Source organism: Diadema antillarum, unplaced genomic scaffold, assembly GCF_040938485.1.
Source record: "Diadema antillarum isolate AM-2024a unplaced genomic scaffold, OU_Dant_1.0 seq00001527_RagTag, whole genome shotgun sequence".
NCBI lineage: Eukaryota > Metazoa > Echinodermata > Echinoidea > Diadematoida > Diadematidae > Diadema > Diadema antillarum.
In genome coordinates this window covers 177,494-204,072 of record NW_027272259.1, presented here as the reverse complement: position 1 = coordinate 204,072, position 26,579 = coordinate 177,494, and the positions used below count along the sequence as shown (strand labels likewise).

Genomic DNA, 26,579 nt, shown 5'->3' with positions numbered 1-26,579 from the left:
TTCCATTTTCATTGCCTTCATTACAGTGCATCATATTGGGTCAAGATCAGGATTGGGACCCACGACCCAAATTTTGACATTTTTACAGCATGAACCCAAATAGCGCATCAGTTTGCAAGACTTGGGCCGCGATCCAAATTGCAACAATTCATGTGTTTGTTTGTTTTTTTCTCTCTTCAAAGTTGTACAATCTGAACGGTGGCTGCAAAAAAAAATTGTTAGGAATTTTATATTCCACAATATACCACGCCTGTTGCTATGTCCAAGTTCAGCAGATTTGGTGTTCTGTGGTACATTTTGAAGGACAAAGAGATACTCCAGGGGGTGAAAAGAACTCCCATGAGGAGAAGGACAGTTGCCCCAAGTTTCAAAACCTTTTACAGGGAGAATGATGAAACAAAAAGACACGACCCCTGATCGCGATGCAAATTTTGAAATTTTCTGCAGTGAGAGCATACCTTATGTGGGGTTTTTTTTCATAGTTTCAATTCTGATCATGGATGCCTAGTAATAGAATATGATGCACGTCACAAGGACATAATACCCTACAGGTACAATTACAGTCAAATCCAAAGGGACCAGAAAAAGGTCTTCTGACTTGACATGAATTTCGACTTTAATAAACGTAAGAAAAAACACATTCTTATATTCGCCGGGGTAGAATTTTTTCTTTGACTTAGTGAATATTTGTTTTGTGTGAGGACGACTCAGGCAACGTTGACTGTAGGCCCTATGTGAGAAACAAGCCTTAGATCTGCAAAATATCTAATTTTAGGCAGGTTTATATAATTATTGTCAATGCAGAGGTGACTAGATATTTACTGAAATGAAGACCTTTTTGGCTCAAATGATAGAGCAGCAACTTCAGGTACCTTGTCAATTAATTTCTCAATTGTAAAACAAAAGAAATACACAAAAAGTGGACTACAAATAGTTATGAACAGTTGATATTGGACTTTGCTTTGTTAAGTAAACAGCACAATTTCATGTAGTTTCCCTCAAAATATATTCTTCATGAATCAATTTTAGCAAAGCGGTAAAACTGTCAAACAAACAAGTGTACACCAACAAACCATTACCACACCATGTCTGACAGAATAGAGAGGGAATTACTATGGTGTCGGTGAGTGGCAAGTACCTGCTGGCATATGGGCCTACGCACCTACATCATCATCATCATCATCAGATCCTCAGACCTGAGGGAACATCATCATCATCATCATCACCACCATTATCATCATCATCACCATCATCATCATCATCGTTATCATCGTCATCATCATAGTATAATTATCGTCATCATCGTCATCACCATCATCACCATCATCATCAGTGTCATCGCTTCCGTGATTCACAATACTGTCACAGATGCTCATGACACTCACCCGTGGGTCCACATGTACCGCGCTTCACCCGTCATGACCAGTAGGCTGCGCCTGGGGAGCACCACCGGAATGTGACATCCGTCGGGGTGGCCAAAATCCATGACAACCTGCCATCGCAGCAGACATGAGAGATGGGGTTACCTACATCCATGTGCACCACTGACGGCAGAACACATGCGTCGGTCTAAGGAGATGTCACTCTCACATTTGATGGAACACAAATACTCAATGATGTACAGTCTGCTTTGTTAACCTATTGAGGAAGAGTCCCGAGTATACTTGGGCAAGGGTCTATGGGAAATGTGTGTTGTAGCAAAATGAGCCAGTCCTCAATGGGTTAATGTTTATACACGTAAGCCTAACGAGGCATTCACTCTGCAAGACCAATCATTTGGCACTCCTCAACTTCGAGCTTTCCTCACTTAAGGATACAGTAAATTTCACACTACGATGCATGGCTGTAGACAGTTGTATTGTACCTCTGCTATGTATGAAGAAGATCCATTCATTGGTTTTCTGAAATTGCGATCACAGGATGTTGGATGCACAGGCAGATTAACGCAAAATAGTGTTGTTGTTTTTTGTTTTTTTCGGGGGGGGGGGGGGGTGGTGTTTGGTGTTCTAAATCAACTTCTTCTCAAGAGAACACCTCTGATCAGTCATACTGTCATTATTTGTTTTTTCTCTTCATTGGTACTTTACATCAACTTCTGCTCATAAGAACATAAACTTATAAGATGGAGTTTTCAAATTTGATATCTTTTTGCTAGATTCATATTATCATTCATATACCTTTCCCATTTCTATTCACATTTAGTTTAGTACAGGGACTCTTGTTAGAAACACAATTCTTGGGACTACATCCAAATCATTATATATAATATTACATCCAAATGTTGTCATATCAGGGTTTGAAAACCAACGACATACAAAGAAGCTACAAACTCTGGGTCAAGGAGAATTACTTTGTCGGAATGACAATTTAACCTGTTGAGGACGGACTGATTTTGCTACATTGTACAACACGCATTTCCCAAAGACACTTGCCCGAGTATACTCGGAACTCGTCCTCAACGGGTTAATAGTGATCTTTATCATGAGAGTCCATGGTACAATTTGACAAAGAAACTGACTCACAATAAAAGATCAGACTGGATAGAACCGTAACCAGGACAAGATTAACAGAACTGCCCCCAATTTCTTTCACTGTCATCTGAACTCCTTAGAGGAAAGGTATATCTTCAAGATGATTCATCATACCAATTCTGCATTTGCATTTCCCCATCATTTAACTCTTGTCAGCCTGTTTGGCTCTGCGATTATAATCCCCCAACCTCCGCAGACACCCAACCTTGATCCTGCAGAGGGGCGATATTCATCTATGTCATCACGCTGTAAAGCAAAGCAGTGCAATGCAAGACTCATAGGTCTCGCCTGTCAACCTGGGAGGATGCGTAAGGAACGTGAAACTTCCACTCAGTGATAAAGGCACACTTGTTTTACGTAGAGATTAACCCGTTCCTTACGGGAACCTGGTATACCAGGTTCCCGCAGAGTCAACTTATATACTGGAACCTGGTATATCAGGTTACAACTAGAATTATCACTGAAGGTGATTAATACCCCCACCCCTAGTATTGCTTTATAGTATGTGATGTCATGAGGGCAATGACGTTAATACCAAGTTTGTGCACTTGCCAAATTGGAAACAGAATCATTTTAGTTTACTGTACAATTACAGAGTTGACACCAAGTTCCACAAGGTTTGGGTAAAAAGTGTGGTTACCATGGCAATGCATTGTCTGATACAAACACAAGGGACATTTTGCATAACTACACTTAAAGACCATCATACACACCAAATTTGACCTTTATAGCTTGAATGGTTTATTTTGATACAAAAATGAGTGGTTACCATGGCAACACATTTTCCTTAAACTAACACATTGGTGTCTTGCAAAACTACACTTCTAGATCATGATAAATACTAAATTTGACTTTAATTGCTTGAATGATGGAAAAGTTATTCGATCTGCAAGGTTTTGGTAAAATTGTGGTTACCATGGCAACGGTTTGTGTGACAAACACAAAAATTATGTATTCCACATCTATACCTCAGGGCCATAATGCCTACCAAATTTGGTTTCAATTGCTTGAAAACTGTGGAAGAAGTTCATTCCACAGGATTTAAAAAAAAAACATGCGGTTACTATGGCAACGCATTGTCCGATACAAATACAAAGGATATTTTGTAAAACTACACTTAAAGAGCATCATACACACCAAATTTCACCTTCATAGATTAAGTGGTTCAATTTGATACAAAAATGAGTGGTTACCATGGCAACACATTTTTCTTATATTAACACATTGGTGTCTTGCATAACTACACCTCCCGATCATCATACATACTAAATTTGACCTTAATTGCTTGAATGATGTGAAAGTTATTCAATCCACAATGTTTTGGTAAAATTATGGTTACCATGACAACGCTTTGTCCGACAAACACAAAAATTATGCGTTCCACATCTATGCCTCAAGGCCATAATGCCTACCAAATTTGATTTCAATTGCTTCAAACATGCGGTTACCATGGCAACGCTTTGTCAAGTACAAACACAAAGGCCCGAATTCACGAAGGTGGTTTAAACTTAAATCATGGTACAAATTTAGACCATGGTCTAAAATAAGCGTTAAATAGGCATACCAATACATGCGCCCATCAATGCACGTTTTTTTACTGGATGCCTGTTAGCGTACGCAATCTGTCAATCATATCTACGCAGAAAAAATATACATAAACCATGGTTAAAATCTAGACCACCTTCGTGAATTCGGGCCAAAGAGTGTCTTGCCTAACTACACCTATCGATCATCATAGATACCGATTTTGAAATTGATTGCTTCAATACTATGGAAGTTATTCAATCCACAAGGTTTTGGTAAAGTTATGGTTACCATGGCAACGCATTGTCCGACAAACACAAAAAACATGTCTTGCACATCTATACCTCAATATCATCATTTACCCTAAGTTTCATTTAAATTGCTTCAAAACTGTAGAAGGAGTTCGCGACCCAAGATTTTGCAACAGACCGACCGACCGACCGCTTGACCGCCTGACCGCCCGACCGACCATCCGACCGACCGCCAGACCGACCACCCGACCGACCGCCAGACCGCGCGACCAACATCACGGTGATTCCTATATGCTCCCTTCACACTACGTGTGGCGGGGGTATAAAAATGTAGACAGGAGTGTCTGCATTCACGGCCTAAATTTGTGTTTATTTGGATATGCTGACCAGAAAAATGATTTGGATCAAAAGATAAGAGTTTCTTCTACAAATACATGTGTTATTTTTCTGCATCAAAACTGCGTTATTTTTGCCTAATATAACTTTTCAAATGTAGAGTGTGGTTGATTTGCTACGTTAAAGGTCCTGTTTACCTTTGGGAGCAGTGATTTTAAAAATGTTCAAGATATCACTTTTGATGCATATGAATAGGTTAGTTGTATCACAAAACATCCTACCATATAAAATTTTTGCAATTAAGTCTAAAATATAAGGAGATATCACTATTTTTCTCATTAAACCACAAGTGTAGACGGATTAGTCTAGAAACATTTTTATTATAACTATTGTTCACATTTTGTATATCTAACAATACTTAACATTGATTATACTGGTTCAAATTTTAACATTGGTTGTTTCTATCCCTAACTCACATTTTAAAAACTATTTTGAAGCACTAATGCTGGGAATTTGTTTCATTTGCAAATGGTAAATTATGCCTTTAGGTTTGTATGAAGATGTACTGTATACGCTATAATTTTCGAATACATAAATTTTCGCGAATTGCCGCTGTCACACATTTTCGCGAGTAGTTAAATTCGCGATTGGAAGACCAGAGAAAATATGAAGTCAAGTGGCAAAGAAAGTGTGAATTTTCAACTTACTAGCAAATAAGAATGATACTAGTTATACACTGCATGAAAAATACTTTACCAAACTCTGCGAACTAGTAAGTTAGAAGTCAACATTTTTGAAGTGGTTAAGTCCATCGCGCTAGATTTCTGACGAGTGGTCCCCTTGCGATAATGGATTGGCTCTCTACAGTATTCGTAAGTAGACGTGGACGTGCTATATGTACGTAAACAAGCTTAGCCAGCATGGTCTGTTCGGTAAGCCATGACATGGTATACTAGTACTGAAATGTTTGTATCATCAAGGCAAGGGATTCATTTTGGAAGGTAATATTTTCGCGTGTTGTTAATTTCGCGAATAGCTCCCGACTCGCGAAATTCGCGAAAATAAAACCCCCGCGAAATATATAGCGTATACAGTACGTAGTAGCAATCAAGGCTGAGCTTACTAGATTTTGATTTTCGCTAACCCCCATTCTGGTGCCCTAATAGTGTATAACTAAAGAGTTTGTGAGCCCATCAGCACATGCTCCATTCATAATCTCAAGTCCGATTGCTTTTTTCCCATTGTTTGATGGTACATGAGTTGACCATGAAAAGGGGGGTACATGTACTGCTTGATTGCTTTTGCACAGACAGATTACCGATCAGTCCATTCTTTGTCGATTGGTAAAGTAAAATCTCGTTTCGGGCCCTTCAAGGCTCTCAAAGAATCGCGGAAGGAACGTGTTAATCACTGTTTATGCCATAATGTGATAGCAGGCCAGAAGAAGATGAAATGCAATGATGGGTGCTGCTGTTTCATCGCTTAAAGTTACTGTCCCACTATACAAGATTCCGCTGTGATCCAATGGGCCGCTAATTGGACTACGCTTTTCCCAAGAGCAAAGGGATAATGAGGCTTGTTTGGATCTGTGCGACATGTGGTGTACAGTCAAATTATCATTTGTTCTGAGTCTTCATTTTCTCCTAGAAACTCTTCCTAAACAGTAAAACAGCATCGACCATTCTGTCTTTGGATATTTTGTGACAAAAAAAAAAAAAAATGTTATGTAGCCAGTCAGTCTGGTATTTAATACACTAATAACAATTTCCCCATGGCATAAACTTTATACATTTCAAGTTCGTTCACAGCCACATTGATGGTCATGTTTCCATTGTTAAAACTCATGATTCAAGTCATAACCAAATTAATATTAACAATTTCTTCCACCCCCACCCCCCCCCCCCCCCCCCCCCCCGCTTCTCAATCACTTACTCCTAGCAAATAATAAGTTCCATCAGAAAGCTATCAGCTGAATAACAGGGGATATCCTAGAAAAAACAAACAAAAAGCAGCAATGAAAGTTTTATTAGTTGAACAATACTGTGACCTTATAAACCACCATGCGTGCTGTGGAGAACGCGACCAGTCCACTGCAAGACAGCACTGCGGATGTAATTACAATGCATGATTAATCATGCCCCTGGGACAATAAGACATTTTAATTGGATTGAGCGCTGATAACGGCCACCTCTCCCCTCTACCCCATTACACCGACACGTGCTTGTGTACCTGTTCTGCAAGACATGAGACAGGGGCATACTCTCTACCTCATGTTTTCAGAATCAACAGTGATTATAAACGAGGCTTCGGATCTAAATGCAGTAACAAATCAATCAAAGGGGGAAAGAGAGAAAGAAAAGAAGCAAAAACCAAACCAATATGCGAACAGACACATTAAGGATGGGTGGGATGGGATAGAAGGAGGAGGGAAAACTGGGTGAAAGGAAGAAGGTGGAGAAGATGGGAGGGGGAGAGCGATGGGAGAACATGAGTCGAGAGACACAAGGCAAGAAAGCATCAAGGAAAAATTCCTAAAGCCAAAACACAATTTTTGCAAGGGCTCAAAATTAATCTTCCTCACTTGGAATTTACTTCCAATACATCAAAAGTGTCTATCGAGAAACTTTATACCTGGCTGACATGATTTGCCAGGATGATGAGTTGTTTTGAGATCAAAAGTGTAGAAGAACTTTGATCACAGTACATGGCTTTTATTTCAGAAGAGCCCTTCCTGTTAACCCCGTGTTCAGCATTGTGGGAAGGTAGAACCTAACGTGATAAACAATCTTGCCCTTACAATCATATTTTCCAACAAGCTGCATGCGATTCACTCTAGTCCAGAAGATCGATGTACGTATATCGCTATGGCCTGACTTGTCAAGTACCGATAATTAATCGATTACGGACAAATTACGTAGCAACAACAAAGGGGTAAGTTCTGAGATTGTGGAATTCTGGTAAGTCTTTTCAGCTAACATTTCACATTTTCATAAGTTACTGACTAAAATTTTGTTATCACAGCATTATTTCACACATTTCTTATGCCATACATGTACATGTACATTTTAGAGCAATAATCAACAGTGCAGCTGACATGCAAGAACTATGTTTTGGCTTCAAACTGGATGTATGGCATGAGAGGAAAAAAATATGAAGTGGAAGGGGAAAATGAAAAAATTAAAGGACAAGTTCACCCAAATATACAGTATGTGTATGTGCTGATTGAGTAAATGCAGCAATATTACTAGAACACATCAGTGAAAGTTTGAGGAAAGTCTGAATATCCATTCAAAAGGTATGAATTTGTAAAGTTTTGGTGCTGCCATTGCTAGATGAGAAAAACTACTATAGTTTGCAACATCACATGTGTACAACGATATAAAGACGGTGTGAAGGATTTTAACAAAATGTCATTTTTTTCACTGAGAAGTACATTTTCTCTCGACTTGTTCCTGTCATATGTTGAGAGGGTAATATTCCCCCCCCCCCCTCCTGTCTTAGAGAGGCAAGTCAAGTGCTCTTTTCTTATGCAAAAAAAGTGAAAACATACTGAATTTTCATTACATTTTTTTCTTTAAGTCGTTCTTCATATGTGGCTGCACAAACTGTAGTAGACTTCTCATCCAATGATGGTTGCTCAAAAAATTCAAAAATTCATGACTTTCGAACAGATTGTCAAATTTTCCTTAAACTTTCTCCGATGCATTCTACCAATATTGCTGCATTCACTCAATCCAAGGATATATTTGGGTGAACTTGTCCTTTAAGAAGAGAGGGGAAGTTGTATATCATGACAGACATGGCTCTGTCTACGCTGATATCAGATCTTCCTGTATGGAAGAACCCATGGAAGACCAAGTATGGGCTATCAGCCATCTTCTCAGATGGAAATGAAACAAAACTGTCAGTGGCAGAGCCACCATAATTACCTGGGAGTTGAGACTGAGGGATACAATGGAGTCCTCGAAAGCTGAATGGGTGTCGACATGGGGTGGTATACCTGCAAGGGGGGTGATAATGAACAATACCAGGTAAATCATAGTGCAGGTGACCCTGCAAGTTAGACTTCATATCATGTAGTTATGTCTGTGTTTACTCATTTACTTCCCTGATTCATCATGGTGACAATGTGTTTTTTTAAAAGGAAGGATTACGCTTCCTTCTGGTTTTGCAACGAGAAAATATACAAGAGTTTCCCTAATCTTTACCTCATTTTACCCATTTCTTTCTCACTAAACTTGCTGTTACAATGATTTAAAAAAAAAAAACAGATGTAGAATTATTGACATGATTCATAAATTAAGACAATTAAAAAACAGTGAAGGGTTCTGCTATTCCTAAAAAACAAACAAACATACAATCAAATGCTCACTTCCACCAAGACTGTTTCAAAAATTTACGATGTCACATAATAGAAACTGTATCATTTCCATCTCAACTGAATGTTCCCATGATATAAAGGATTCTATTACTCCAAAACATCAATCTGATACCTTGAACTTGTTTTTCTTCTTTTCTGAAATAAAAGTCATAAACAGTGCCATCCTAGTATTCATTTCAAACAAGCAAGTGTATCTTCTTCCATCTTTGTCATCCTCCCACCCCTTTGTTAACTCTATGAAACGGATGCGAGGAAACTTTACCCTGGCCAGGCTGGTATTGGTTGATGGTCAGCTGATCCAGCCCGACCTTCACGTGTCCCGTTTCCATGATCCTATCAATGACTCGACTATAGAGGGCGGGCATGCCATCTGGCAGGGGCCTCTCAGTGTCCACGTTGTTAGTGGCATAGTTAAACTCGTAGCCGTGGTGCTGGACCCTCCTGTGCTTCAGGCTCTGTTTTTCTGCCAAGAGAGAAGGACATGAAAAAGGTGCATTCACAAAAACTATTCAGTCTCGCCTACTACATTTCCCAGTTTCCTGTATTTGACAATGACATTCTGCCTTTTTTTTTTTCTCAAAGGAAGAGACAAAATTTGCTGGGAGTTATCTATTGGCTTCGAAACAGGAAGGCAATGTTAGCTTTAAAAATCACACAGGTTCAACAATAAGAAATATGAAAATTCTAAGAACTTCTAAGTCCTTTTGTGCTATGTGGAGTGTTTAATTAATTGTAAAGTCATTTTTGGGCAAATACCTGTTGTTGTTGTTGTTTTTAATATGGTTATTACAATTGGAACAAGATTCATGGAAACAGTTTCTGAAGGCATTTGAGAGCTTTGTGTGTTATTACTCTCCTTAAATTAAGACTCTGGTGGCAGATTTTATTCTTTGAGTTGAAATTGCATTATGCAACATAAACAAATGGATAATAAATGAATGAACTAATAAATAAGTAGACAAATGGCTAACTGAATCACTAAATAAGGAAAGAAATCAATATACGAATAGACAAATTGTATCTATTCAATGACATCTAACAATATGCAACTCAGCACCATTGTGGCCATACTGAAACTCTGAAGGAAAATGTTCTTGACAACCAACCCATTACCATTTCCCGCCGAGCACTTCCCTACACCACAACATACGCATCATCATCAAGCTTATCCAGAATTCAACAAAAGAGCATCTTTGTATTCACCATTCTCTTCATTGCTCTCCCACACGATGCTGTCCAGGAGTTTCTGCTCGAGGTCCTCGTCGACGAAGTCAGGTATGATGACGAGACCAGGAGGTAAACTGTTGTTGGATTCCTTGTCAGAAGGCACTGTATGTATTAGCACCATGACCAAAATATATTTTTGAATACACGTTTAGAATCAACTTTATTGCACACACTCTCCTAACAATCAATCACACAATATGAACTTATAATCTCATTTAATGAGTTAGCACAGCATCATATCTTCACTGAGCTTCAGTATATTTTGGTAAATTCTGCATAACGTAAACTGTTTGACATATATAAAGTTTTTGTTCTTAAAGTACCAAGAACTGGTATGACCACTATCACACAGTCAGACAAGTACTTTCACCAAATGTGTGAGAAGCTTGAATACATATCATTTATCATGATCAAAAATTAATGTAATATGTCTACAGGTATGAAAGAAATATAGAGCATGATTAAGTACCATCACTTCTAGTAGACAAATTGAAATGCTCCCTACAGTCATTCATGAACACATTATCTCTTCAAGGGTTTCATAATCAGAGGAGATAGACCTATGCTAAAAAGACCTACCATCATCTTGGTAAAGATCACATCAGTTAATTTATGGGTGCAGAGTCTATTACAGACACTAAACTTGCACCTAATCTCTGAGTATACTCTGGCAAATAAGACAGTAAAAGTGGAAATTTTTGCGGTGTTGAAATTTCACGGTGTTGAAATTTTCACGCATTTCACGCAACCAGAAGCTAGCGTGAAAATAAAAGCAAGCGAATATTTTTGCATGCCATATGTTCCAGTAGTTGATGTCTTGATTCCACGGAATTAAAAACACGTGAAACTCTTCTTACCTGGCCTGGCGCAAAAAATTAGCGCAAAAAATATCCACTTTTACAGTAGTCTGACCTCAGCTTAAAGACTCTAGTATTTCACGCTAAGCAGATTTGCTCCCCCCCCCCCTTATAACAATCATCCCTAATGAGACCTTCAGAATACCAAAAAAAAAAAAAGATTTTCATCAAGGTATTGCTCCCAATTCTCCCCTAAAATAGTGAACACTCTAGCCCATAATGTCAGTTTGAAATGCTTTGATTTTTCTTTTTACATGACACATATCCCACTGTTTAGCATTCACTTGTACAAAGAATACTGTAAAATTGGAAACTATTGCCAGAGTAAATATTTGCATTCAGTGCAGTAAAATTAATTCTACATGTTTTAAATTCTGTGGAATCAAAAAGAAAATATATCATTACATATTACAAGCAAAAATATTTGCATGCTTTTATTTTTGCACTATTTAGATGTTGCATGAAATGCGTAAAAATTTCCTTGTTTACAGTATGATGTCTTACCGCTCTCCACGAAAGACAGGTAGAGGACAACATTGTCTGGGCCAAGACCCCTTCTCAGCTGATGGCCGTGTAGTTTCTGCATGGCAGCAATGGCGTGAGATGTGTTACCATACTTCACGAAGCAGTAGGGCTTCTCTCTCAGCATCACGACATCATCCACCGGTCCGACGCTGCCGAAGAGGAGGAGGATCTCCTCTCTCTCGATGCCATTACCAAGACCACCATTGGCTACCAATATATTCTACAGACACAAACAAAAATAGCCTTTCAGATATAAATTCAATTAAATTCAAAGTGTTTCTACATAAACAAAAAGATACAAATGATACATTTAACCTGTTGAGGACAGGCTGATTTTGCTAAAACGAGCATTTCACATAGATACCTGCCCGAGTATTCTCAGGACTTGTCTTCAATGGGTTGAAAAAAAAAAATAACTGCACATATCACATAAATTGAAAATATGAAGTAATTTTCCATTATTTTCAAAGAATAATCTCACCAAAGAATATGGACATACTCTGCAATACATTAGTACCCAGTGATTCCCTGTTGAGATATGCATTGCCATTGGGGCAGGCATTGGTCCAAAGATAACAACATTTATGATTATACAACACCTTAGAATGATATCGAATTGTGATTGGCCAAGAACATGTCACATGACATTCATTAGAAAATATCTATCAAACTCATTGAGAGTGACAGCCGTGCATTAGGCCCCCTATTGCACAGCTCGCAGGTACTAATGCACAGCTTCGCGGGGAGCTACAAATGCACGGCTGCTCGACTTCACAAGCAAAGTACATGTACTATACGTGCTTGGCTGTAGCGCTGCACTGGTTCATTCACAGGAAAGGCGCAGCGATCAAGTACATGCAACGTGTGCGCGCAGCTGCAGCTAGTGGCATGTACTGAGTGATATGTATTGCATACTCGGTATACGGGCCTTTAGTAGGGCCTACAGCTGTGTTTTTACTTTTGACTCGGATCTGCTACGTGGACCACAGTGATCTCAAAATCAAGTTGAGAAGCCGTAATTTGATTTTTTTTCCCCTGTGGTTTCATACAAAATCATTGTCGGAAATAGACATAGTCTAGACCTACGATCTACCGACATCTCAGATCAGCTTAGACCTAACATTAGCGTTCTCGATCTAACGATGGTGTGATCAGTAAACGGCGTATTAACGGTTAGAATGGGTAGGTCCTAACGTTAGACCCTGCAGAGTTTGCGATTCCTGTGACTGTGTGGTCGAATCATTGCGAGTGTTTGGTTTAGAATTCTCGGCCCAACTGTTACATTTATTTTTGGACCTATCCGAGTTGTCGTTCACTAGCTGATTTAGTACTGTGATTATGGACAAGGTGTTGTATAAAACGAATAATTTATGATTTTGTGAGTGCATTGGGGCATGTAATATCGCACTCAGCGCGAGATTCGCCACTGGTCTATTCAACGCGGCGCTACACACCGCGTTGAATAGACCAGAGGCTTTCATCTCGCACCTCGTGCGATATTCGTGCCTAATGCACTCACAACTCATAAATTATTCGTATAATAGAGTCTATCTAGAATCTTCGACTTCAAAAATATAATTTGCTTCCAACTCATCACCTCACCTGCACATGGAATGTGGTACCGTAATGCAAGTTCTCTAGACAATCATATTATGTGGCTTCAGAGATATCACTTAGTCTAATCGTTGTTCCATGATCTATAAATACGAGGCAGATACAGGACTAGATTACTAAACCATCCACGACAAATTTACTGTTCAGAAAGGGGGGTGGGATAGTTCAAACACAAGTGTAAGTATGTGGGACTGACGTAGAGGAATGAATGACTATTTCTGCAACACTCTGTGCTTACCCGCGTTGGATGCGGGGAAGTTTGTAATCCTTCATGTTTCAGTAGTGTGTGACGTGCTTTAGCTTGTTTCTTCGCCAACTTTCGCTCGGACTTAGATAACTTCTCTCGTTGTTTCCCCGACAGACTTTCCTCGAGCTCGGTATCACACGATTCCATGATTACGTGAAGCCTGCATGCAGCATGTATTGCATGCATGGAGACTGATACACCTGTGAAGACTATTGCGCAATTTAGTACAGCGCCATCTCTTGTCTGGTACGTGTCTCTCCTCGAATTTGGCTGGAAAGTAACAGTGTTTCATTTCTAGAGTACAGGTTGTATTTCTGGGTTGTATTGTGACATGTATTAAACAACAACAACAACAACAATAATAACAACAAAAAACAACAACAACAACAGCAACAAGAACAACCATGTTTTTTGGGTGTTTTTTTTTTTTTGCCAAAGCCACTTTTCACCCAAATAGAATGAAATTAAGGAGAAAAGGTAAGCATTTCCAGCAAGCAATTTCAAATACTTTGCCAGAGGGACGGATTTTCCTCTACAGTAGTTGCTTATTTACTTCTAAACAAAATCATCTAACCTGAGTAAGTCCGGGCTTGCAAGTGCAATGCACAAGTAATGATTGCAGAACTGCTAATATCCTGTTTGATGTTAAGACGACATTAGTTATTATTTTCAAGTAAACTCGTATTTCACACAAATTTTTGAAATTGTATAGATAATGATGCCACTTCAAATTCTCATCCCATACACTTCTCTTTACATCTCTCAGCGGTTGAATTACATGTATCTTGGTATCCAATGTTCTCACCTGCAGCAAATTATTATTTCAAAATTCATCGAAATGTCAAACATGCATTTAATGGACAAACGAAAATAATTGCAATATTTAAATTACATGGTCTTATTTTACACAGTTGTAGCATTATCATTGTTGTTATCATTTTACTTTTGGCTCCGCCATTATTGCTCCTCAGTTAATACAAGATTCCCGTTTTATACACGGATAAAAACAAAAACACCCCGAGGAGCACTGTTTTGCTTAAAAAGGGCTCTTTTCACTCAAATTAAGATGGATAGAGAGAATGCGAAAAGATTCGGTTGACATTCCGTGAAGAGTGAGCAAAATAGGACAATCCATTCAAACTTTCGAGTTGTTTCTTTTTATCTTTTGGTTGATTCTATGTGCTGCCCTTTCTACAAAGGGGACAACACTACCACCTCTTCCAATCGACCTGTGTGTGTGTGTGTGGGGGGGGGGGGGGGGGGTAGCGACCAATACCAGTACTGGGCCAAAACATTTTCAATAATGTAACTCTTTGTCAAATTCTGATGGAACTTCGAATCATTCTGCTCTTCTGATATGACTGATCACTTTAGTTCTCATGACAATGTATCATTATCATAAGATTCCACAGTTATTGTATAGAGCCCACTCTTTTCAATTCACACAGTTTTACTTACCTTATTCTCTGTTACCAAAGAAAGTGATGTATATGTTTTTGTCGAGAATTGAAATAAAAATTTGAATTGAATTTAATTGAATTGATTCTACCGATTAAGATCAGCTTGATTATGGTGAGAATTTGCCCTTTAACCCATTAATTACGACCTCAATGCTACGAAACTACATTTTTTAGTTCTTTTTTTTTTTTGGTTTGGTGTTGTATCTTTATAATAAGGTTATTGTAATATCCATAACTCATCATAGTTGCTGTCACACTGGCAAAGCTTCTCGAAGATAAAGTTCTCGAAGTTTTACCAGTTTGACCGGAGATATCATATATAATCATGTTTCTCATGGAAAGGTTAAAAAAGCAAAAAAACAAAAAAAAAAACAAAAAAACAACAGCAACAACAACAACAACCAACATTTGAGTCCTTTGTCACTCGCATGAATATTTGTTACAGGATCTTAAAAAAAATATAAAAAACTGCTAAGTTCATAATTAAGGCGAAATTTCGTTTGTACACAACCAAAGAAAACTATTTACCTTGCGTGAGCTTTCGCCTACGGTCTGTAGGCTTAAATTTCGCCTAAATTAGAGAATTACCAATCAGATGAACCTCTTCTTCAGTGCTGAGTTCATAACCGATCATTAAATTGGCATATGAAATATTTTCTGTTTCTCTCATTCGATTTTTTTTTTTTGGGGGGGGGGCAAATTTCTTTTTGAATTCGTGCAAATTTAGCTGATTTGACCCACTTTATATCATGTTCTAATCTAGTATATAAATGACATTCAGAGATTCAAATTTAACGATGGCAAGATAATTTACGCAGCAGAATTTCCCCTGGAAATTGAGTCTTAAACCAATGCCTTATATATAGTCGGATGACGATTCTCATCGATTCTCATGACGTCAAAGTTTAGTGGAATTAGTTCTCGAAGTGCGCCATTAGGTCCACGTTATCCTCGGCACCGCTCCAAAAGACTCTATAGGGCTTTTTACACTTGTGTTTCTTAACCCCGGACTTTCTCTGACCCAGGACTATCGTTAGTCCCGTACCAATTTTTTCAGCTTTTTACACTCGCCAATTAGTCCCGTACTATCTCTTGTCAGGGGCTAAGGAGAAAACTGACCTTTTTACACTCGTATTTCTTAGCCCCGGACTTTCCAAACCACATGAATATTCATAATTACGCTGTGTACTGTACACGTACACGCACGCACCGGCAGCACTTGATTACCTCGTTTCTGATTGGTCAGTGAGGGTCGGACTTCGTCTCCGTTGCTTAGCCCAGGATTATTTTTTCGTTCTGTTTACACTCACTTGCTTGGCACCGCAATTGCGGTGCTAGCACCGCAATAGCGGTGCTAACCCCTGCTATTTTGCAGGGCCAGATAGTACCGTACTATCGGTGGGGCTAGCCCACTTTGGCAAAAACGAGTGTAAACAGAAAGTGGGCTAAGGATAGTCCCGTACCAACGGTGGGGCTAAGGCCCCCCTTAGCCCCACCGTTGGTCCGGGGCTAAGCAAAAATTTACAAGTGTAAAAAGCCCTTTTGTAGACGTTCTGACATTTTCTTTTAACAACCCTTTCGTTCAAAGCTTAATGTACCACAACCAAGACGTGTCTATAAATAAAGTCTGCGTTCATGTGATGTGCCATTTTAATACTTTCATTGACAATAACCGTAGTGTCCCCGGAATACCGATCCGAGCGTCTCAGGACATTACTGTGATTAAGGACTGCAATCAGCATTGCAACCTCATGACTCATACATATATTACGATACGACTGCAGGGAAAGCTGACATTATTTCGATGCACGTGATGAGGGGAAATGCCTTTGGCGCATGATTGCTCTAAAATCATAGTCGGCGATTCACGCTTCAATGAGAAGGCATGTGAATCATGAAGTTAAACCATTAGCTCATCGCATTCGCAAATCAAGTTTTAAATTCTACGCAGAGGTACAAAGAGAAATAAAAACTTGTAAGAGTTCCAACCGCTGATCAAATAAGGCTGTACATATTTTCAAGTTGCTGTTGTTGTTGTTTTTTAAAGAAAAATCTACAAAAACACAAACAAAACAAGCAAACAATCCAAGACACTAATTTCCTTAATTCTATGTGACTGTTTTTTTTTTCGTGAAGAGTTACAGCAGATAGTTGTCTAAATGTTCTGACTTTAACTATTGAAGATCGAATTCAGAGACTGCAAATCAACTGCGATAATTCTGAAAACTTGGCAACAAATCAAAATGTGTTTCGTTGTTCGACCAAGGGTCTCTTCAGAGAAGTTGCTGACCCACCTTTACTTGTGGCATTCATAATGTGTGTGCCTTACCAAAATACTTTTTTACATTCCATCGCAGAGCACGATCTGGCGCGAATGTTAAATAATGTAAGATTTTAGGGGTTATCACAAATATAAACATTTTATAGTCGTACTCAAACTGAACTAGTCAATGATTTTCAACAGTGAAACATTAGCAGTAAATAAAATTATCTGAAACTTGAGGAAAAGAGTAAACATTATTCAAAGTTAAGGGGATGGATGGGTTGAAGGTCGGACAACCAGAATACACAATCTTAGGGCCGCTAGACATAAGAATAAAAAGTTGTTCTAGATCTGTGTACAGGCACCTTCGAGATTTCACAGCACAACGATGTTCATGAACCATCTAATAAATTTTAATTATCACTGCTTTCAGCATTAGATGTGAATCAAGCTGAATCATTGTGACAAATACAATGGATATTCTTCTTCATCATTTCCGACTGCTGCTCATATTGACCACTTCTATCATCATTTGATATCTTTTAAGAAAAGATTTCATCAATATATTTAGATTTTCATCATCATCATCATCATCATCATCATCATCACTTTCATCATCATCGTCATCATCATCATCACTCTGATCATTGTCTATGTCCTGCAGACCATCCTCAATCTCATTCATCTTCATAATCATTATCATCACTAACGTCATCATCTCTATCATTATTTGTGCCCTGAAGACCATCCTGAAACCTGATCCCACCTTCTTCTTCTTCATCACTAAGATCACTTTATCCCCAACGTTATCTGTGTCCTGAAGACCACCCTCAACCTCATCCTTTCTTCCTATTCATCATCAACATCATCATCATCATCATCATCATCATCATCATCACCAACATCAACATCATCTCTATCATTATCTGTGTTTTGAAGACCACCCTCAACCTTATCCATCTAATTTATCATCACCATCATTATCACTAACATCATAATCCCAATTATCATCTGTGCCATGAAGACCATTTCAACCTCATCCTGTCTTATTCATCATCATCATCATCATCATCATCATCATCATCATCATCATCATCATCATCATCATCCCCATAATTATCTCTTTCCTGAAGACAATCATCCTCATTTCCATTCTTCATCATCAAAAACGTCATAATCCCAATCATTATCTAAGCCCTAAAGACCATCATCAACCTCATCTTGTCTTCCTCTCATCATTAACTTCATTATCATCATCATCATCCCCATCATTACCTATATGTCCTGAAGACCATCATCGACTTTAGCCATCTTTTTCTTCATCATCACCATCATAATTCCCATCATTGTCTATGTCCTGAAGACCATCGTCACACTCATTGTGTCTTCTTTTCATCATCATCATTACCATACCAGGCTGGAATTGTTCCATCATTATCACTGTCCCAAAGACAATCCTCATCCTTCCTCTTCATCATCATAATCATCATCATCTTCGTACTTATTTTTATCCAGAAGACCATGATCTTCCTCATCATCAACATCATCCTCACCATTGTCTAATTCCTGGATAGCATCCTCAAACTCTCACCTTTTTCATCATCATCATCATCATCTTCATCGTTATCACCATTCCCCATCTTCACAACCTATAATCTTACCCCATGATCCCCATGTGAAATTCAGATGAGGCCCCATCCATTTCAAGCTTAAGCACTCACAGTGGTGGTCTCCTGCATTCAATCATTTCTGATATCTACTGGAAAAATACTTACTATCTATCTTATGCATATGTTTTGTACATGTTTACTGCACAATACAATGTACTACTGCTTTAATATGTTTACCTATTTGTGTAATGCTATGTTATCATTCTAAATCATTGCACTTGTTATTCTTTGTCTTTGTGTCTTTGAAATTTATGTTCAAATTGTATTTCATTGAGTGTGGAAATAAATCAAATCATGCAACAAAATCAGTTCCTAGTTACTAAAGAGACAATAAATAGAACAAGTTAGCAAGTCAGCAAGGTACCTGTTACAATAGCACTTTTTTATTTTGCCATGTATATAATAATATTAATAATTATCATTTGATATATGGATATATTGCCCAGTGACAGGAAATGACCCATAAATGACATACATATTTACAAATACAGATAAGTTCTGTCAGTCTTTTGAACTACACAAAGTACACAACATTGACAGGATCGTGCCAAAGTGAGCATATACCGTTATTAAACAAAGTAAATATTCTCGCTAAATACTCCTGACACATAAATAAATAATCACAAATAATATTCTTCTGTTACACAAAGAAAGAGAAGAAAGGAAATTTCAAAGAGTCAACTTGTGCATGACACATTCATGTCAGACATAAATCCAGCAAAATTCAGGTAAAACTATCTGGCAAAATCTCCCTTCATAAGTGCAGTATGAAAGGCTCTTTTTTTGCAGAGAGCTCATTATAACACAGGAGGTAGACAACTGAACAGAATGAAAAAAAAAAAAATGGAAACCAAAGATGCCAAAGAGCTGCAACTACAGGAGTAGGTGCTCAATGGTCAAACCTACCAGAAGCTCTCATTCAAAAGAAAGACAAATAATAAAATACTGAAGTGTGCATAAACTCTCGCATGCATGACGGTCACGTACGGATTCAACTCTGCCCGTCTGATCCCAGTGAAGGGGCCACGTTGGGAGTACATGTTCAACGCGCTCGGTAAAATAGGCGCACAAAGATGTATCAGTCCCTTATTCATCACTCATTCTGTGAAATCCTTCTACAATACGAATAAATATATGAAGTATGATACAGTCAAAGATATGGCAAAGCTAGCCTGCAATGTCATAGAAAACAAAATAACAATAAGCGACATTCACTTGGATTTTAACAGTCTTTTAAAGATGACACGATAATAGAAGTACTGACAGTAAGCATGTCAACATTAAAACATTCACAGTAACCAGTTTGTCATAAAGTAATTCTCTGAATATCTGTAAATTCCACTCTACACTGGAAGGAAAAGCTATCAAATGTTCTCATAATCAACCATATTTTTCTTGTTTTCTTTTTTTTTCTGGCATTAACAGGGCACCAAGTCACAAATGACCTTGCAAAACGAATTCACAAAGGGGAAAAATTAGCATGCTGATAGGAAAAAAGGGTTGTGCAAATGCAAAACTCCAAAGGATTCCAATGTGAAAATCTTCAGTGATACAGTCAGTACTGCAGTAACTGTATCGTATCGTAACCTCATAATCATGGCAAATACTTGGGAACATGGTACTGGTAAAGAAGTGTCCCCAAAACTGATGTGTGGCAAGAATATAATATTACATTTAACAGAGAAAGATATAGATATAGATATAGATAGATAGATAGGTAGACAGAGAGAGAGAGAACAGAAAGAATATATTTGCAGCAACACACTTTGTCGTTGCATGTATTTCTTCTTGTTTGTTTGTTTTCCTGACAATGCATACATAGTACTACCCACATTTTCCTTTTTAAACCTCCATTTTGTAGTACTCCATTAAATCTTGGTTACAAATACACAAAGTTGCCTCCCCCGTGGCATCCAGTCTTGCCCAATGCAGCACGATCATAAATAGCATGTGAGGCAGAAGAGATTTTCTGCACACAGAACAAAATTTGCATACACAACACAGCACACTAGGTCTAGGTGAGGTAGGGTAAGAGAGTAAAAAAAAAATGAAAGAAACGAAGTCCCAACTGAAGTTCCCCAAACTTTCAATGTTGCTGAGTTTATATGGGGTGCAAATGGAGCTCCACTAGAAATGCAAAAAAAAAAAAAAAAAGAGAGAAAAAACTGATTCCTTGAGAATCAGACTTTATGTTAAAAATTCCAAAGTTTTAGCACAGTAAATGTAACAAAAAATATTAACAAACAAGAGAGTGTGCATTTTTGTGCTCTTGTTCTCAACATGGCAAGAATATCCAAAAATATACATATACTGCTAGACAACCATTGTTCCTTGTTATGTGCATAGTACCATTAAAGTGGAATCATGAATTGACACTATGATTTTGATAAAATTATCCACAATCCGAAATTTGTTTGTTTAAAAGCTTATGAAAAGGTGTTCAGATCTGTGCTGCTACGTAAAAAGTGTATCCTACATGGCTATATGAAGTTTCTTCTTAGGGCTTTGTCAAAATCAAAGTGCAAATATACCCAGTCACAAGCATCCCTAACTCTTGTCATGTCACTATCCTCATTTAAAAAACTATAATCGGTGCTAAAAATGATGCAGATCATAAAAGTTTCAAACGTGTGACCTGCATGCTGCTAATTATAGAAGAAGAGAATGAATCACTAATGAAGCACTACACATCTCTTAAACAATGAAATTAACAAAATTGTCACTTTGGATCGTTATGCACTCAAACTGAGATAGGGATAGGGTGCAAGTACAGTCAATGTCAAATGTTTCACCATGATTCTAGCTCGGTCGTATGATCATCTCTCCATAATTCAACAAAAAGATGGGTGCTTCTTACAAACCAGTGCCACTACCTGCGCAATACTCTTCTTAGAAGCACAGACAGCAATTTATGTCTTACAGCCTCGTGCATGGCATAGTAACTATTGACATGCAAAGATAGAGAGAGATCAAGAATGACATACATTCATATATGTAGATATATTCTCTTACTCCGGTATATCAACATTACGTGAGTGTCTTCAACATCTGAATAATCACCGAAAATCACCAAGTGCGTACTTTCAGAATATTATTTGTGCACCTATTATTTATCATGATGGTGCAAAACAGCTGCATTTCAAAACATGTATGTTTGCTGTGAGAGAAAAACAAAAAAGAACGGAAAAAAAACAAATGAGATGAACATAAAGCTGCACCATTCTTTGTTGTAATGACCTGAGAACGTTTTTCCTTTGCTGCGACGAAACAAAACCAAACATGAAACACTGACAAGAAATCTACTACAATATACCCAGCCGGGTATCGTCTCTTCAGCGACTCGTAGCATCAAAAGCGTGATTATAACTCCCCTTTCACTTTGATGAACAAGAGTTGGGGCACTAATTGAAAAAGAGAACTATAAAGAAAGAAGTAATTCAACCGAAATATTCATGAACAATGCCCAGGTTTTGAAGCAGTCAGCCATTTTCTGTCATTGACATATATATTTATATGCTTGAGTTGTCCCCTAGCAAAGAAACACATTTTCTTCGAGACCCAATAAAGGCAGAAGATTTTTATTTCCAAAATCAACTCCACGGGAAAATTTTACCTCTTTTAAGATTACCTGTCAGACAGATTCATCTACCAATAGATACAGTTATTGTTTGTAATTAGAATAAATTGATATAAATATCATATTCAGTGTCAGAACATATTTGACCTGATAATGTATCTCGAGTAAATACAATGTCAAATAATGAGTTGTACGCCAAAGGAAAAAAATTATGTTTAAATACCACTGTCAGGGCAGTAATTTTAAGAGAGAAAGATTAATGCAACTTTATTATCACATGATACATAAATACTTCTTTTCTTGTGATTTATTATGGAGACAGTTATAACATTATACATATACAGAAAGAGGGATTTCTGAAAGAATTTGTTGAACATAATTAGAAGTTCTACATACATTTGCTAGAGAGCGTTGTTCGGTGCACGATTACCTCATTTAGGACGTTTTATCATGTATCACACTTTTGCCATAGAACCCACATTGAGTACATCCCAAAGAGTTCCTGATAAGCCAAGATCATACACAGAAATGTTCTGAGGCAGTTCTCAATACAGCAGTATTAACCATTCCCGAAATGAACAGTGTCTCAAAGTGTGTAAATATTCTTCTTTTGATATCTACAATCGACTAAAAATTGCACAATCACATTGTGTTTTCTTCTCTCTCTTTTTTTTTTCTACATTTTTGCATCGAAACAAATATATTCAAGAAATCATTTTAATTCAGCACATCTCACAAGGTATATCTCACTATTCTTTTTTCCCCCTTGCATGTCATCAATTTTCTTCAAATGTTTCACACTCTACAAGAGCATGAAACTGTTTAAGTGGTAGATACATACTGGAATATGTAAACCATACCAACTCTAAGTAAATATTCATTCTCATGTCAATACACATTAAATAGCACTGGGGTTAATGCATTATTACGGGAAATAATATATAAACAAAAACTTCTACTATGCCTATGTAACATCTGAAATGATAAATACTCAACATTTGACACATACTCAGTAATATATGAAAATGGCTCTGCAGGGGAAACAAAATTGTGACAAGGGACTAATTTAGTGGTTTCCATGCTTTTCTTGAACATGTTTTACTCTTTAAATCATCTTTGGTATTATACATCATTTATCAAGTGTAAATAATCATGACAATAATGACAGAGACATAAGATGCCATTTATCATGACTGAAGAGACAAAATTTTGATGCAAACCAGATCAGCCACGATTCGATATCTCTCATACAATGCCACGAGCGCACAAGATTCTTCACGATAATTTCTGCTGGTCATCAAGATCGGGAGGTTTCATTCGCAGAGCCTCTATTGCAAATTCAAACTCAATCTCTGCAGAAAACAGGGATAATATCCAGTGTCAACCACATGATGATCACGAAGGACTGCTCTCAGAGTTCGAAGTCCCACAAGTCCATTTATTTATGGTGGTCCCGACAACTTCCGACATCACTTCAAGAAATGATATCCAGCTGGGCTCCTTTTCTTCCCTTAGTGTCCCAGACACGTACTAGGACTCGACGGATCGCCAGAACACGTGGTCCCTCATTCACACTCCTCATGGTGCAATGAGGGGTCTTCTCTGCTGCTTTTCACACTTTGGTCTCCGGCCCCGTCGTGGGCGGGGTGTACAGGTCCCGGATGTGGCCCACCGTCTGGGCCAGCATGTGGCCATAGGCCTTGTTGTACCACTCCAGCGTCCGTCCCTTGGTGTCCACCCGGCTGATGTGGGTCAGCCGCGACTTGCCCGAGCCGCAGGGCTCGATCAGAAAGCGGGAGGCGAGCTCGGTGCCACGCACGCTGCCGATCAGCGAGGCGTCCGGATGCTCGATGGAGGTGGAGACCAGGGCGCATGCTCCCTTGTGCAGGTTTGTCCTCCATGATCTGCAAAGAGAAGAGGGGGAAATGGTAGATGGTGAAATGGTGGATTGTGAAGAAATTAATTACTGGCTATTGGTATCAGGTACAAAACAAGTAGAGAACAATACTAAATATCATTTATAAAGTGCTTACTAGTACAGTTTCAAAGCGGTAAGCATCTTGTAATGGAGAAGAATTAGAAAGGAGAATTAGAGAGCTCATGAAGTACAATAGCAAGACAGCTGTTGAAAAAGAAGATATCGTCCGGAGGGAAACCAGATGATGAAGGTAGGATGGAGCTAGGTTGTGGACAATCTTGTAGGTGAGGAGTAGAACTTTGAGAATGAATAAAAACCTATGTTTGCTTGTTTTTAAGTTCAGTTGTGTTCAGGAAAATAGTTAAAGTAGCAACTGTAACATACAAAACAGATCAGTACATACAGGACCAAGCTGTTAGTATCTTTGAAATGTTGATAAAAGTTATCAGCAACACACATATACCATATGAATATGTTAACAAGAGCAATTTCTATAACAAGGCAGCAGTGCTGAAACAGTGTAATAGGAGGTCTTTGCTTGTCTCCTACACAACATTATACCCAATATAAAAGACAACCCACTGACCACTGATTACTGACCTTAAGACTGTGTAGTCTCTGGTGGGATGAGGGGCCATAGAGTTGACCACATACTGGAAGACCTCCGTCTGCTGGTCAATCTTCTCCACCGTCCTCCACTTCAGCAGATCATCGTCCCACAGATGCCTGGACATCACAGAAGAGTGGAAAGAAGTGTCACTGCTGAATGAATGTGCCTTTATCATTTGCAAAACCATTCATACACTTGAGTCCATCCCTAAAGACAATCTTTTTAGTACATGCATACATAAGAGTTGTCTTTTATGGGAATGGATCCCTACACCCAGGGCTATAGATACACAACCTGGTGAAATGGGGTTTCTTATTGTACACCTGCAGAACTGTAAAGTGGAACTTTTGGCACAATTAACTTTTTGCACTAAGCTGGGAAGATGAATTTATTATGTAAATTAATTTCACAGACAGTCACAATTGAGCAAGCACTTCAAACAGTTCACCACTGCCATGGGGGTTAATACTCAGGAAGCACATACAATGTACTATGATAAAAGGTACCTGGTCTGCAGTACAAATTACTGTGCTTTTACTTTTGTGATAGTAACAAGTTGTGCAAAATGTGTGAATATTTCCACTTTTACAGTACATAAACAATAATTCACTGATCAAAATGGAAAAAAATAAAGAGTTCCTGCATGTCACAACTGTGTTGCTCGATCACATATTGTCTATCAATTGGTACTTTGGACCTCAAGCACACAAGTATTGGACTCTTGGAATGAAAATCAAAAGTTTGAAATCTGAAGATTGAAACTCAGACAACTCTTACACCACCACTCGGCACTCCAGATCTATAAAATGATTGAAGGAAAGGACCAACTTCTTGTTATTTAGTCCCTGAGGAACAAGTAAACACCTACAACCTGCCTGAACAATTCAAAATTCCTGGGAGTCTAGCGCAGACAGTTCTAACTGACTGCAAGCATTCTCCAGTGTTGTGCCAAACTGACCTTTCCCTAAGGACGCGTTGCAAGATGACGGAGGGTGGGGCCTCAATCTCCGTGGTGCACTTCCAGAGCCTCAGGGGGTGTCCGTCGCCCACCTTCTTGTAGGACACCTCCACCTTGTCCACCGCGGGGCACGACACCCACCCCTTGAACTTCTCTCTAGATTCCTGGTGTAAACACGGGCACAGAAAAAGGAAAGGGGGAAATTAGTTTGGTTTTCATCACACCAGTGACGCACTCTTTGTTTTTTCGTCGCATGAGCAGCATGATGGTGTGGAGTGAATATCGTTGACTGGCTTTTAGTTGTAAGCTTGCACCACATTTAATGTGCACATCTAGTGGAATCATCAAAATGGATTGACAAATACTTCATGTGTTAATAACAATTTTTCAACAAAATTTTCAATTTTTAACAATATTCACATTACATCGTGAAATACAGTGTATCATATTATATAAACAATTGTGATACACCATATTATGTATCAAATTGTATGTACACATACATATACTAAATAGTGATTTATTCTCCATTTTTAAAGCCAAAACAAAGCATTCAAATTCTAAACAAACTATTCCAAACTATTCCAAATGATGTTCGTGAAGACAAGAGTTTCTTGGTTTTTCTATCTT

General features: G+C 38.3%; 2 protein-coding genes across 6 annotated transcripts in view; both read right to left on the bottom strand.

Moving 5' to 3' along the window:
- The window catches only part of LOC139710382 (tRNA (carboxymethyluridine(34)-5-O)-methyltransferase ALKBH8-like), a 53,613-nt gene extending 39,973 nt beyond the window's left edge, over nucleotides 1–13,640 (bottom strand). Inside the window, exons 1-6 of the mRNA XM_071622296.1 lie at nucleotides 13,485–13,640; nucleotides 11,612–11,852; nucleotides 10,227–10,352; nucleotides 9,286–9,486; nucleotides 8,572–8,642; nucleotides 1,386–1,492 (exon numbers count right to left, since the gene is read on the bottom strand). Coding sequence (XP_071478397.1) covers nucleotides 1,386–1,492; nucleotides 8,572–8,642; nucleotides 9,286–9,486; nucleotides 10,227–10,352; nucleotides 11,612–11,852; nucleotides 13,485–13,640 — 902 coding nt within the window. The remainder of the gene's footprint in view (nucleotides 1–1,385; nucleotides 1,493–8,571; nucleotides 8,643–9,285; nucleotides 9,487–10,226; nucleotides 10,353–11,611; nucleotides 11,853–13,484) is intronic.
- A 10,435-nt stretch (nucleotides 13,641–24,075) lies between these two features.
- Nucleotides 24,076–26,579, bottom strand: part of LOC139710383 (rho GTPase-activating protein 7-like) — a 108,474-nt gene continuing 105,970 nt past the window's right edge. For all 5 annotated transcript variants that reach the window (XM_071622297.1, XM_071622299.1, XM_071622298.1 and 2 more), the window contains 3 exons: nucleotides 25,950–26,113; nucleotides 24,982–25,107; nucleotides 24,076–24,367 (listed from right to left, as the gene is read on the bottom strand). In XM_071622297.1, the coding sequence (XP_071478398.1) occupies nucleotides 24,076–24,367; nucleotides 24,982–25,107; nucleotides 25,950–26,113 (582 nt within the window). The remainder of the gene's footprint in view (nucleotides 24,368–24,981; nucleotides 25,108–25,949; nucleotides 26,114–26,579) is intronic.